At 42.7% G+C, this 15,726-nt stretch overlaps 1 protein-coding gene across 1 annotated transcript in view; it reads right to left on the reverse strand.

The window, feature by feature from the left end:
* LOC109919653 (voltage-dependent T-type calcium channel subunit alpha-1G-like) overlaps nt 1-15,726 on the reverse strand; it is a 288,516-nt gene that overhangs the window by 3,838 nt on the left and 268,952 nt on the right. Inside the window, exons 32-33 of the mRNA XM_048610895.1 lie at nt 9,562-9,745; nt 7,157-7,326 (exon numbers count right to left, since the gene is read on the reverse strand). Coding sequence (XP_048466852.1) covers nt 7,157-7,326; nt 9,562-9,745 — 354 coding nt within the window. The remainder of the gene's footprint in view (nt 1-7,156; nt 7,327-9,561; nt 9,746-15,726) is intronic.

Below are 15,726 nucleotides of genomic sequence, written 5' to 3' on the forward strand. Positions count from 1 at the left end.
TCTGAATCAATCTTGCTGACTTGGGTTGGCTTCCGATCCATCGATGCCTCCATGTTAACATTCTGAAAGGGCTGGATTGTGAAGGTAAGGAGCTTCCTCATCTATTCTGTATCGTTCAGTTCCAAAATGGACAAAAAAGAGATAAGAACCATATAATCATAGAATCTCTGCAGGGTGGAAGCAGCCATTTGGCCCATTGAGTCCACACTGACCCACTAAACAACATCCCAGTGAGGCCCACCCCCATACCATATCCCTGTAACCCTGCATTTCCCATGGTTAATCCACCTAGCCTGCACATCCCTGGGCACTATGGACAATTTAGTATGACCAATCCACTTAATCTAAGGGCCTATAACTCTCAATGTCCTCTGCTCTGTACTGACCAGCAATTTGCTTGCTATGACAAAGAGGTACAGACACCTCCAGGGTCACCTAGAAGACTGTAATGTCTGCACCTAAATTTGAGGGTCAAGAAGGAAGATGGAAACTGGAGAAAGGTAAGTCATTTTCCTTTACAGATACTGGCCATCATCTTCAGTGTGGCGGTCATTCTGGTTGCTGTTTGTGTGTGTTATTGCTGCTGCTACAGGTTTCCCAGGGTGGATTTATGCCCTGTTGTTTCCAAGTCCAACATAATTTTTGTTTTCTTTATCCTTGCATGGGATGACGGCATCACTGGCAAGGCTAGCATTTGTTGCCCGTCTCTATTTGTCTTTGAACTGAATGCCTTGCTGGGCTATTTCTGAGGGCAGTTAAGAGTCAAGCACATTGCTGTGGGTCTTGAACTTAAAATGTACCAGCTGCCAATTGAACATCCCCAGAGCATATTGTAGCCTCTGGTTGCAGTCCAGTGGCATTATTAGTGCTCCACATACAATCCCCTTGAGATACCATAAGTAAGCTTGTTCCAGCTTCTATCTGCCATAAATGACCATGAAAGAGATCTACAGGTGAGTCCAAGATGATTTTGGGTGTGAGCCAGTATAGGGAATAAGGCCTTGAATGGTCTGACTCAATTTTTGCTGTAACCAATCAACAAAGGTATTAGGGTATCAAAATGGCAGGCAACTTGCCTTTCAATCTTTATCAAATTTTTATTAGCCTTTCCTAAGACATTCTTTCCTTACTGAGATTCCAAAGTGCTTAACCCAAGACACTATTCTGCATGTGAGTGACCAAGCAGTGAGTTTTGACAGGCTAAACCTGAGTGAGGAGAGATAAAAATTCAGGAGTAATGCAATTTTTGCCCTCACAATGTCCACACACACACACCTTTCAGCATGGGTCAGTGGGTTGTGGTCAGCCTGACTGAAAATTCATTCTCCTTTCTGTGGTGATTTTAGTGGGATCGAGTATATCATCCTAACTGAGACCATCTAAGTAACTGAGGCTGGGACTTAACTCCAGATATTCTTGTTCTTCATAACTTTTTGCCAAACGAGCACTGCATTAATATCAGAGATAGTAGGAACTGCAGATGCTGGAGAATCCGAGACAACAAGGTGCAGGGCTGGATGAACACAGCAGGCCAAGCACCATCATAGGAGCAGAAAGGCTGACGTTTCGGGCCTAGACCCTTCATCAGAAAAGGGGGAGGGAAGGGGGTTCTGAAATAAATAGGGAGAGAGTGGGAGGCGGATAGAGGAGAGGATAGGTGGAGAGGAAACAAACAGGTCGAAGAGGCGGGCATGGAGCCAGTACCACCTGCACTCACCTTTACTGGCTCCATCCCCGCCTCTTCGACCTGTTCCCTACACTCACCTTTACTGGCTCCATCCCCGCCTCTTCGACTTGTTTGTTTCCTCTCCACCTATCCTCTCCTCTATCCATCTTCTATCCACCTCCCACTCTCTCCCTATTTATTTCAGAACCCCCTTCCCCTCCCCCTTTTCTGATGAAGGGTCTAGGCCCGAAACGTCAGCCTTTCTGCTCCTATGATGCTGCTTGGCCTGCTGTGTTCATCCAGCCCTGCACCTTGTTGTCACTGCATTAATATATTTAGTTAGCAGGCAATCTCAACCCCATAATCTTAATGGTGTAAGACCAAACTAGCCAATGCCATTTGCTTGAGGGTAGTTTCAATGTGCTGTCAATGAGGGGTAAGTTTCTCTCTTGACAATCTCAATAAACCAGTGATATTCATTTCTCAAGCACATAGCTGTGGGTCTTGAATTTAAAAATCTACCAGCTGCCATTTGAAGATCCTCTTTGATAGGAATTCCTTTGATTTGAATCTGAAACTTGAATTCAACAAAAACCTGAAAATGAAATGTGAGATAATAATGGTGACCATGTGATTGACAGTAGAAGCTCCAGTTTATACTGTTAATTCCATGGTCACCATTAATAACTCCCTTGTATTTCCAGGTTTTTGTTGAATTTAAGTTTCACTATCAGCTGTGGTGGGGTCTGAACCCATGTCGCCATTAGCCTGGGATTCTGGTTTGCTAATCTAGTGATATTACCACTACTCTGTCAAGTGGCACATATGGAGGTTATGGCACTGAGGGTCAAACCTGTATTTGGGCAGAGAACAGAGAGCGAAGACATCTCTCAAAATGAAATCAATAGGAACCAGAAGAAATGTATAACACAGGCGTCTGAATCAATATTGTTCATTCTACACTGTCACACAAAATAATAATTATCCTCATTCTTTTGAGACTTCTAATGACAAGAGGTTCCACTTCTCTCCAGTAGTTTTTGCTGCACTCCCTTTAATCAACAGGTAGGGTCACGTGTGTCAAAAGATAGTTTAAACCCACACTTTAACTCTAAATATTTAAAAAATATGTTTTCAAAAATAGACATTGTTTTACATGAAAATCTGAGACTAACAGTCTACAAAGCAGTAGAGGTGAAGTGGCACGCCTGTTAAATGTCATTTGTACTGAAGAAAACAGGAGGCCAGTGTTAGTATTCGTGCAGGAAGCCCATCTTCAACACAAAAAGGAAACAGGCTCCACACATCAGCAGATTCACTGTGAACACTTTTTAGGTTAGAAGGTGCGCATGATGGCAGGAGAGTAACCATCCTGGGAGTAGGGGAGGGAATAGGTGATGAAGGTATTAGCAACAAGAGTTTCTATGATGAACAGGGCTTCTGCCACGAGACCGAGGATGAAAAAAGCTCAGCTACATGTTGTCAAAACAAAGAGAAGGGGTGGGGGGAGGAAAAGATCAATTAGAAATGAATCAGCAAGGATAATGCAAATAATGTTATGCAAGTTCTATAAGTATACCACAAATGCACTGCATTTCTACAATGATAAGTCATCTTCTACAGAACACCATTACTAAGACTTTTCAGATCATAAATCAAATGTTACATGGGAACTGGCTGCATATTGCAAGTAAGTCAATATATGGTGAACAAGTAAATGCAGACTATTTTGCAATTACTCAGGCAGTGACTATGGAGAGAGATACCAAGTTAAAGTTTCAGAGTGATGGCCTTTTATCAGCACTGACTCATTTATTTTAATTAATGGATGGGAATGTTACTGCCATGCCCGATTTTATTGCCCATCAACTGAGTGACTTGCTCAGCCATTTAAGAGTCAACCACATTTCTGTGGGAGTTCTGAGGAAGGGTCACCGACCCGAAACGTTAACTCTGATTTTTTCTTCACAGATGCTGCCAGACCTGCTGAGCTTTCCCAGCATTTTTTGTTTTTGTTCCTACATTTCTGTGGGTCTCCAGTCACATAGAGATCAGACCAGGGAAGGACAGCACAGTTTTCAATGACAATCACTAATAGCTTCATGGTCACTGTTATTGAGATAAACCCTTCAATTCCAGATTTTATTGGGTGGGTTTAAATTGAACCTGTATGTTGTCAGCCTGGGCTGCTGAAATACTAGTCCAGTGACATTATGTTGTTGACAACACCTCTACTTGAAGGCACAGCTTCTGGCAATTTCTATTTCAAAATTGCAGAATCCATAGTATTTTACGTAAGGAAAATGTTAGCACCAGTTCTGAACAGCTGAAACTGTGTGAGGTTCATAAAACAGCTTCTATATGAACTTTCATCCTACAGTGTGCTGTATTCTTTCTCCCTAATTGCCCTGGAGGTGTTGGTAATCTGCCTTTTTGAGCCACTGCAGTACTTGTAGTGAAGGGACACTCGCAGTTTGAAAGGAGTCCTAGGATTCTGACTCAGTGACAGTGAAGGAATGGTGATATATTTCTGAGTCAGGATGGTAAGTGGCTTGGAGGGCAACTTGTGGGTGTATCTCTCATATGTCTGCTCGTCCCTTCTATGGGAGAGACTGACTTTAGAAGGTACTATGGAAGGATGCTTGGCGAGTTGCTATGATGAATCTTGCAGACGGTGCACCAAAAAAACTGAGAGTCAGTGGGTGGAGGGAGTGAACATTTAATTTGGTGGATGATCGGGTGGTGATCAAGTGGGTCTGCTTTGTCCTGGAAGCTGTGCAGATTCTTCAATGTTGTTGGAGCTGCAATGCAAGGGGAGGATATTCCACCCTGACTGATGCCTAGTAGACAGTGGACAGGCTTGGAGTAAAGTTAAATTAGAATTGCAGCCTTCTTAGTTAATGTTGTGATTAACCCCAGATTCTATTAGATTAATTCAAATGCTGAAATTGGATCTAGAATTGGGGATAAAGGGTGAATTTTGTTGAAGAGACAGGGACCTTGCCTGATGGCTGGAGACCTCAGTTAAGAGAATTGCATTGCTTCCTTTGGGAAGGGCAGTCAAATCACAAGCTAATAAAGCAGTTGACCAGACAGAGGTGAGCCTTTCCTTGGGATCCTGATCACAGGGATAGAATTCCTGCCTCCTGACAGCTGCTGGCCAATAAGAGGTGGCAGCTATTCTGCTCAGCAGTGACACTGGGAAGGAGGTGGTCGCTGTTGGAATAACAAACACCAGACACCTAAGATTGAGGGACGACCCAGGTAAGCAATGGAAGGAGGGGTTCTCAGGGTGGTGATCGTAGAGGGCAGTGGGGAGGGGTGTAAGGGTCAGCAGATAGGACAGAGGCTGAGTTTCAGCAAGCAACTCCCTTCACGATGCTGGATCCCCCAATCTGGCATTGAGTGCCTTTGAAGGAGAGTTGATTCCTCAGTCTCCCTCCCTCACTGGGAGACAGAAAGAAGCCTGTGTCTCACATCACCATGGACTTGCTAATGGCTGGGTTAATACCCGTGGTGGCGGTAAGGACCAGTGGTCATTACTTATCTGCTTAAAAGGCTCAATTGGTGGCAGGGTGGGAAGTCTGGCCATAGACATTCCTCTCTCAGAATTAATCAGGGTGGTTGTGGGAATGTGGGGAAGGTTCCAACTCACTGCCTCCTGCTGGATTTAATGTTCACCCCCCAACTCCAAATCTATCACCAGACAGGGCAGAGGGTAGGGTAGGCGATGAAGGGTAGGCAATGGCCTAGTGGTATTATCGCTAGACTATTAATTCAGGCACTCAGGTAATGTACTGGGAACCTGGGTTTAAATCTGGCTATGGCAGATCATGGGAATTTGAATTCAATAATAATCTGGAATTAGGGGTCTAATGATGACCATAAATTCATTGCCGATTGTCAGGGAAAAACCCATCTGGTTCACTAATGTCCTTTCGCGAAGGAAATGGCCATCCTTACCTGGTCTGGCCTACATGTGACTCCAGACGCACAGCAATGTGGTTGACTCTTAACTGCCTTCAGGGCAATTAGGGATGGGCAATAAATGCTGGCCTGGCCAGTGACATCTACATCCCATGAATGAATTTTAAAAAGAATTAAAAGAATTCTACCGATGGACTCAGGACAAGGGGATACACATTGAGGACTGAGATGAGGAGAAATGTCTTCACTCAGAGTGTTGTGAATCTTTGAAAGTGTCTGCTTTGGCGAGCTATGGATGCTCAGCATTTCAAGACCAAGACTGGGAGATGTTTATACTCTAAGGAAGTCAGGGCACGTGGATGTGAGTGGTATGACAATACTATGGCTTTAAGAGATGTATTTTGTCCTTTTTTATTGAAGAGTGAATTTAAAGCAGAGGTTACAAGCTATCTATTTGAATCTAATAAAATAAACAGCTTGTGAGGCTTTGAGTTTTTTTCAAATTTGGAACAATAGAAGCAGCCTGAATGGGTGGGGTCAAGCTTCTTCAAAACTAGGATTCTTAGTTTTAAACTTTTAGTAGCAATTGCTGTTGGGATCTTGAAGCTGGATGTGGAAGCTGTTTTTCCTTTCAGTTACACATAAAAGGTGGGGGTTCTCTTCCTGCTGCTAGAATTGCATGTGAGACAATTTATTTTAATGAATTTGCCTTTTGCCAAAGGTGTGTTTATGTGTTGTTACTATATTGCAACAGTTACTGTTTATTAGTTAGATAATCTATTATCCTGTTAAGTTTTCCAATAGACTCAATCTTAACTCTATCTCAATTTCTTTCCTTTATTGTACTTTAACTAAAGTGTATGAATAAAGTATGTTTTGCTTCAAGACTGGTAGTTTGACCAATCGAATTGCATCCGGAATGCCACAGCTGGCACTTGCCTTTAAAGTAAGAAAAAGTTAGGGTCTAGGCTATCTTCTTAATATGTTTTGAGGGAATTTGGTCTGGTCTATTACAATGGGTAAGAAGAGTTGAAGTCCACAATCAACGATGATCTTATTAAAAGTGAAGTAGGCTGGAGGGGCATACAGTCCACTTGTGCTCCTATGTATGATGCTTTCACATCGGATCTCTGTCTAACAGAGCACACAAGACAGGCTGAATATAAAGTAGGAAGACACAGGTTGGAATAGGCACATATTATTAGCAAAGGGAACAGAATTTACGTACAACAGAGCGTAGAAAGATCGGGCATAGATTACAGAGAGCTGCATAGACTTTCTAGAAAGTGATATACATGGGATTGATTTACAGCACCAGCTAGAGGATGAGTAAGAACTACAAACCTAGATTCAAATGTCAATTTCCTTCCTGGTTTAGTTTCATGTTTCAAAATGAAAGCATTAAAAAAAAATACATGTAAGCGCTGGGTTAAAGGCATGGCCATATTTCTTGCTATGTCTGAACAAGGGAAAAAGCAAATACTGCCGGCAGGAAAGAGTGAGAAGGCAGTTTTGGTTTGAGATGGGTAGAGGGACCTTGGACCCACAGATGCTGACACCTACCTGCCTACGCAGCATTCTGTGAGCACTCACAGATCTCCGAGGGGGAGGTATCTTCGGGATAGTTTCAGAATCAAAACTGCTCTGATGGCTGACAGGAAGGAACAACCCGATGGGAACCTGAAGGTGGCCAATGGCCCCTGTGGGCTGAGACTGAACTGAGGTGGTGGAACCTGGGGAAAGATAAGCAGTGATGGTTATTTGTCAAGTTTTAAACCATTGGATCAAATTTACCTGTGCAAGACAAAAACATTTTTACTAATTAATGAACAAATGAACTTGAATTTGTGTCAAGTTTTTCACATCTTCAGAATATCTGAAAGTGCAGCACATTATACGTCATTACTGTTTTGTAGACAAATGTGGCAGCAAATTGGGACATGCCCATACTCAGAACCAGCAACCTGACAAATTACAAGTTTATCTGTTTTTGATGGTGTGGTTCAGAGGTAAATATTGGTGAATCTGTCAGGAGGGATTCCATAATCATTGTGCCATGTACCTATATGTTTAATAGTTCAGCAGGTCATCGAAGAAATAGCACCTACAACAGGACAGCTGACCCTTAGTACTGTACTCAAGTGTTGCACCAGTTTACAAGCTCAAGTGGGGATTAACCTACATGCTGCATACACGGATGTGGATAGAATTAATGAGTGAAGATTAATCAGGGGACTCAGTGAAGTATAAATGCTAGTGGCCAATCAAGCGGGCTGCTTTGCCTTGGATGGTGCCAAAATTCTTGAGTATTGTTGGAGCTGCACCCATCTAGGTGAGTGGGGAGTATTCCATCACACTCCCATCCTGTGCCTTGTAGAGGGTGTACAGGCTTTGGTGGGGTGGGGGGGTCAGGAGGTGATTTACGTGCTGCAGGATTCCTAGTCTTTGCCCTGCTCTTATAGCTATTGTATTATTGTGACCAGTCCAGTTCAGTTTAACCCCAGAATGTTGATAGTGGGCGATTCAGCAATGGTAATGCCATTGAATATCAAGGGGTGATTGTTAGATTCTCTTGTTGGAGAAGGTCATTGCTTAGCACTTGCGTCATGTGAATGTTACTTCCACTTGTCAGCCCAAGCCTAGGTATTTTCCAGATCTTGTTGCATTTGAACATGGACTGCTTCAGTATCTGAGAAGCTGTGAATGGTGCTGAACATTGTGCGATCATTGACGAACATCCCCACTTCTAACCTTATGATGGAGGGAAGGTCATTGATAAAGCAGCTGAAGATGATTGGGCCTGGTTCACTACCCTGAAGATCTCCTGCAGAGATGTCCTGGCGCTGAGATGACTCATTTCAAACACGACAACCATCTTCCTATTTGCCAGGTATGACTTCAACTATTCCCTGATTCCCATTGATTCCAGATTTGCCTGGGCTCCCTGACACTCAGTCAAATGCAGCCTTGATGTTAAGGGGTGTCACTCTCGCCTCACCTTTGGAATTCAGTCCATGTTTGAATTAATGCTGTAATGAGATCAGGAGCCAAGTGGCCCTAGCAGAACCCAAACTGGGCATCATTGAGCAGGTTATTGCTGAGTAAGTGCTGCTTGACAGCACTGTTAACAATCCTTCCATCACTTTTTACTGATGATAAAGAGACAAATTGGCTTAGTTGGATTTGTCCTGCTTTTTGTTTGTTTACCTAACAAACCGGGGCAATCTTCTACATTGCTGGGTAGATGCCAGCATGGTAAATGTACTGGAACAGCTTGGCATAGCTGGTGGAGCACAAATCTTTAGAATTTTGTCAGGGCCCACAGCATTTGTAGTCTCCTGGGCCTCCAGGGGAGTGAAGACTCAAGAAGAGGCCAAGATAGATCATCCACTCAGCACTTCGAATCGTAGAATCCCTTCAGTGTGGAAGCAAGCCATTTGCCCCATTGAGTCTGCACTGACTGCCCAAAGAACATCCGACCCAGCCCCACCCTATTCCTGTAACCCTGCATTTCCCACAGCTATTTCACCTAGCCTGCACATCCCTGAAAACTATGGGACATTTAGCACGGCCAATCCATCAATCCGTACCTCTTTGGACTGTGGGAGAAAACCAGAGCACCTGGCAGAAACCTACACAGATATGGGGAAAATGTGCAAACTCCACACAGACAGTCACTCAAGACTAGAATTGAACCCAGGTCTCTGGCGCTGTGAGGCAGCATTGCTAACCAGTGAGCCACCGTGCCATCCACTTCTGGCTGAAAAGTTTGCAAATGCAGCCTTAACTTTTGCAATGATGTGCAGGATTTCCTCATTGTTGAGGATTTTGAGGGTTGGATTGATGCAGAAAATGTGATTGATTTTCAATTTGAATTCCCTTTGCCAGAACTGTTGGACATAGTGAGTTGTTGCATTGAGTAGATCTAACCACATCACTTCCATTCAGCACGGTTGGGTGAGACATACCTGACTGTAGCCGGTGACTGCTCTCTGATCTCTGTAGACCCTGCAAGGGAGCAGGGTCAACAGGCTGAAACATGTAGCTGTCATTGGGCAGTGAGTGTGTTCGACCTACAAAACTCTTCCTCACAGTCAGAAGGTTCTTCTCTGGGATCTCCTCCTTCGCCTGCTGTTCTTGGATCTGCTCAGCCTGCAGGACAGAAAGGGTGCCATGAGGCTCATGGGGCACAGAACAGGATGAGAGCTGAACGAAGCTGAGCTGCTGATAATATGAAACACACTCATGCAGAAGGTCATTGACACACAGAAACATCCTACATTAACAGCAACAGAAAGGCAACAAAACAAAAATAGAAAGTTCAAAACGTCTGAGCAGGACATGTTACATCGCTTTGCTATTAGGCAATGGTTTACAATTTAATTATGCTGCAACACAAAACAGACAGTCATGTGTCACAGATCGATAGGACACAATACTGGGCACTCTGTGAGTACACGAACCATGACAATGCCAATTCCATCAGTAAGCTGCTTCATGCAAATGTATAATCCTCTCTGCATATGTGCAGTACTCTTTGTTACCAAATACAGTGTCTTCAAGTGAATGACTACAAGTGATTAACCATTTTCACTAGCAATATCTTGAAGTTACTGATAGGATCTATCACGCAAATTGGGAAAGGTATGCTTGACAGCAAAGGGCAAGAAAGTAAAAATATGCTGTAAACAAAAATCTGGGGAAAATTAAACTTTAAAAATCAAAACAGAGGGCTAAAAACTTGCCTTGCCCATCATTAAACTATAGCTGGCAGATAATGAATTCTGTTGGAATCACTGGTGGCCTTTTGCCTGAATGGCCAAGACAAATTCCTACTCCAACTGGTCCTCTTCTCCTTGTTTATGTCACTTCAAAATAAAACTGGAGCTGCATGAGTCTGAATTAAGGACTGGAGTGCAGGTTAGAATGCAATCAAATGCTTTTGATGAAGAAATTAATATTTTCAATGTAACATCTCTACTTTCCACAGATTGGCCATTGTCTACAAAGGCTTGGGCAAAAGAAAGAGTTGGGATTAAACGTGCTAGGCTCTCAGAATCCAGCAGCATTGTGGAGAAGCTGTCAACCAAACACTCGACTCAATTCTGGCTTTGCACAGGAAGACCAGTCAGCGAAGAACTGGCAAACTGGTTATCACCAGGGGCTTAAATGGTAACTTCTTTCCATTGGTGTTAGTTCACCCAATGTGGTAGATCGTGCTTCTCATTCTATGTATTAAATGGTGCTAACCTCAATCTGTTTTGGTCCCCAAAACAACTCCAGAGTAAGTTGCATGCTATTTCTTTCCATGAAGACACTCCTCCTATAATGGCTACCCCATGCATCTTCATCTTAACCATTTGATTATCCAGTTCACTTTTGTTATCAGGTCAGGTTTCAGCTGTGTGGCCTTATTTTGGAATATATTTGGCAAAACTTTGTCCAAAATGAACAATTTTGCACTTGTCAATTCTCTCCAGTCTTCAAAGTGTGACTCCATGCCGGAGCTGGTTTCACAGGTGCTGGTTGCTCTCAGGTATCTGATTCAACCAGACATTCATATATAAACCAGGAAGAAGGCGGAGCTCTCTCACCACAGTTTAACATCACAACTGAGCCTAAGCATGACCTTACCCACTGTTGACAGCAGGTGAGATCTTCCACTCTAGCATTATGGTTTAATGATGAACTGATTCTTGAAGCCATACTTTGGATGATGGGTGAAAATGTCTAAGAGTGGGGCAGTAGAGGTGACAGTGCTTCAATAAATTCTCCCACCTCTTCATAAAAATTGCACTGTCCTTCAGCCCAGGCTGAGAAGCTTTAACCTATAAAATTATTAAAATGTACAGCAAAAATACAGAGGAACTAGAAGAATGCACTTAATAGTCATTCCCCGATTTTGGACAAAGCATTGCATGAAAGATAATACTTGCAACCATTTAGTGTTATTTTTGTTCACATGTACCTACCATTTTACATCTGTGCCGTGAGACTAATAAGAAGAATTGCATCGGTACACATTTATCTGCTTAACACAACCCATTAATTCCAAATAAATTGTCTACTAGAACCAATGTCAACTGTTAATCACATGCTCTTGCATGAGGCATGATGGGAATAGTATTCATTGTCATAGGCAATGGCTACAAGATAGCACAACAGCATTTCTGTGCTACTGTACCATGGAGACACAGTCAATGATGGGATGACATCAACAGAAGCACAGGCAGACCTAACGGAAGACAGATACAAAATCCAGAAATGTTGGCTTGAGATAAAGGTACTGTTGCGCGACAGTTGAAAGCATTAGTCTACACATCAGCCTGGAAATGTTGAATGCTTGGGCAACGGAGAGGAGCAGATGGTTTTATATAAAAATCAGGGCTAGAAATACTCTTCCTTTGTGCATTTCCCACCAAAGTCGATGCAAAATAACCCAATAATAGAATTTGATGGCTATAAATTATTCATAAAGTGTAACATTTTGTGTTTAGTTTGAAATGCCCAGAGTCTTGTTAGGTGTCGATAGTTTTACAACATCCTTTGTTGTTTTGTCATGTGGAGGACATTCATCAATGACTGATGCAATGCTGTCTCTGACTGGAAAGCCTAGCCTGGGACTTATCATTCAGATTTACCAAAATTGAAGAGTTTAGAATTTGTCATCGACTTTCTAAACTCTGTTTCTCGGTGGTAACCATCACCTTATAATCTCAGAATATTCAGCTCATTCTTTTTAAAGTGATTTATATTTCTTGCAACAAATGTTGGAAGTAGCCTTCATTGCTGGCTCCACAACATCAGTCAGTTTATCCGTAGTAGAATCAGGAACGGAGGCTAGCTAGTCCCAGTCGGGGGGCACAAGATGCATCTTATATTTGACCTCTGAGAGGTTTCTTTCCCTCAATGGCTGTCCAGAGGAACTTTCAATGACCTTCATCATTGAAGAGTGGCTGACACTTGTTATCATAGCTCAAAGATGAGTGAAATGGTGGGATGTTAGCATCAAATGTGGAACCAGAATCCGACAAGGAGACACCACCTTCAAGAAGGAAGGAGAGGGGAAATCAGTTTAACAACATTCTCTGACCTTGAGTCTGTTGTGGGCAGAGAATTGTCAGAGGTGTAGATGATCAGTGCAATCCAAATGGAGGAAGTGATCATTGATCAGTATTTCCATGACAACATGTTGGTTGTCATCGCTGGACTGTTGTGCCTCATATCACATGACTCACGCTATGTTATCAGGTCATCGGCGCAGAATGGAGAAAAGATTTTTTTATTGAATCAAGTTTGCTGTGTCTCATCGTCTTGCTTTCAGGTTTATTCTACTCTAACCATATCTGCTCTTAGGTGAACACAGTCTCTTCCCTTTTCTCCTAAACACTTCATTGGGCTAATGTCAACTACAATCCAATCAAATGGTTAACAACTATGTTGAAAGGATTCCTCTGTGAATTAAAACTGTGAACACATCTACAATATGCTATTGGAGGAAATCTTTTCCACTGGTGTTAAACTGTTTCTTAAAACATTCATGATGTCATCTGTTCATAGCCATGCCCTTGAATATCTCTCAACAGTTACTTGATCAATTCCTTTTATTGGTTCATGACCAACACTAGACTCCTATTAGCTTATTTTTCCAATAAGGATCAGTTTACACTCAATTGCATCCCTCACCAGCTTAATGAACTAACAACTAAAACAATCCTTTACATCGAATTGTTTCGGTGTAGGAGGCCATTCAACCCATTGTGTCTGCGCTAGCTCTCTGAACGAGCATTTCACTGAATGCCATTCTTTTGGTTTCTCCCTGTAATAGTGCACACTTCCCTTTCAAATCACAGTCTAACCCTCTTCAATTGAACCTGCCTTCATCTCACTCTTGGGCTGTACAGTCCAGACCTTAACCACTCGCCTTGCGATAAAGTTTCTCCTCATGTTGCTTTTTCATGTTTTTAGTGGGCCCTTGCTCAGCTCTGAATCTTTATGATTTGAAGACCTCTTTCCAATCTCCTCTCAGCCTTCTCTCTTCCAAGGAAAATAATCCTTCCTCAAACATGATGCCCAGAGCTGGATGCAGTACTTCAGTTGAAGAATAACCTCTTTGCTCTTGTCTCTGTACCCCTATAAATAAAGCCTTGGATGCTGAATCCATTATTAGCCACTCTTTCAAGCTGCCCTGTGACCTTCTATAATTTATTCCTTATTCTCCTCTCCTGATTCCTTTCTATTTTTGTCTTACCTGGAGTTTGCTCCCTCCTTCTGAATGTGACTCATGCAGGGAGTTCCAGAGGTATTGGGATCTTCCTAGTTCCTCATGTGTAATCCTTCACAAGAAGTGATGGTCTGATTTCCAACTATTGGCCCACCACTGGACAATCCAATATAGTACTCAGCAAGTCTGAGACTTTCCAGGAAGGACCAGGATTCAAAGTGTCATACCAGACTCAAAACTTTAATTCTCTTTCTCTCCACATATGCTGCCAGATCTGTTGGGTTTCTCCAGCGTTCTCTGAATTGTTTCAAGATTAAAAGGAACTGATTTTTGTGCTGCCACTTGGCTCTGGGATACTGAGCCTAATTATTAGGCCCACAATGCTGAGTCAGGACTGCAAATTACTAGGGAGCATTTTGGAATGCAACCCTCCATGATTGCTCTTGAGTCTATAGGAGTTAAAGATTAATTTTCTAAACACTGTGGTCAGGAAACTAGCAGATAAATCGTAGGGACATTAATCGAAAAATTGTCATTTTCTTTGAAATATTTTGTTCATTAGTTATAAGAAAAAGACTGCTGACTGTGCAATTTTGTTGGAGGTTTGGAACGAAACTTCTAGAATATGTGTAATCGGAGCTGGTGACCCTAGTGAGATGCAATTATTCAATAATGTTGGACTATGGATGTCTGTCTAATTTCAGTTATAGAATACACAGACATGTACAGTGCAAGTACTGGGCCAACTGTGACAGCTCAGGCAGGTTTACTTTATACTGTGTTTTGTACGAGTCAGTGTACTCATAAACTGCAGAGATAAATGATCAATAACATCAACACACAATCAGTGTTCAAGCCAGCTCGAAACAAGGGTAAATATATTAATAATCTAAAATAACTCTTAACTAAAAGCAACTGATAACCAATCCATTTTTAGGGCATAACTGGGTGTGATGCCTATAGAGCAACATAGCGAGCGTCTGGAAGGCATTTAGATGTTGAGTCAATTGAGAGTCTACCATCTCATCAGTAACAGACCTCCATAAAGGTGTAGAGGAGGAGGTCTTGAGATGCAATGGGTAACATCTCTGTGACTGAGGCAGTAACTCCGGCCCGAGTCCCACTTCAGGACTTGATGATTGGCAAGGAAGGTATGTTCATAATGCAGGCTAACATGTTGAGTATCCACCTGTGTATCCTTCCAACACATGCTCTTGACAGGAGGTAAGAACAAGAGGCTTTCCTGGTCAGCCCTGTGTTGGAATCTCTGCTGTCACTGTCTGTAGCCCCAGGATACAACATGCACATAAAGCAGCTCAGTTGGTGGAATGGCCAGTATGAGTCCAGTTGGTGTTTCTAGCTGCTTTGTGTTAGGGACCTGCTTCCTTGTCCAATCCATGGTAGAGGTTGTAACTCTGTGGGTTGTATCTGGCTTTAGGCAGAGAATATGAAGGGAAATAATAGGCGTGAGTCCCCTTGTACTCCAACTGAGTTTATATGGACATGAGAACAAAAGTACAAATCATTGCTTCCCAAACTTTTTCCCACTGTGACACTATTTCATGGCCCGTTAGAATGGGAACAAGGCTGTTGTAATTTGATTCAATTTCAATGACAGCCATTCCTACCTGGAGTCTTGTGACACCAAAATTGTAACTCCTGATCCCTTCCCAACCCCTAAACATACACACCTTTAGGAAGCCCCGACATAAATGGTATCTATAGTGCTTTGAATCCCTTTCTTGCAGACGAGGACCATGCAATTTGAAACTTACAAACAGGGTTAGAATTTGAGCTAACAAGGTGTAGAGCTGGATGAACACAGCAGGCCAAGCAGCATCAGAGGAGCAGGAAAGCTGACGTTTCGGGTCTGGACCCTTCTTCAGATTTTCTGAGGAAGGGTCCAGAC

Source organism: Rhincodon typus, chromosome 23 (genome assembly GCF_021869965.1).
Source record: "Rhincodon typus isolate 14 chromosome 23, sRhiTyp1.1, whole genome shotgun sequence".
Taxonomy (NCBI): domain Eukaryota; kingdom Metazoa; phylum Chordata; class Chondrichthyes; order Orectolobiformes; family Rhincodontidae; genus Rhincodon; species Rhincodon typus.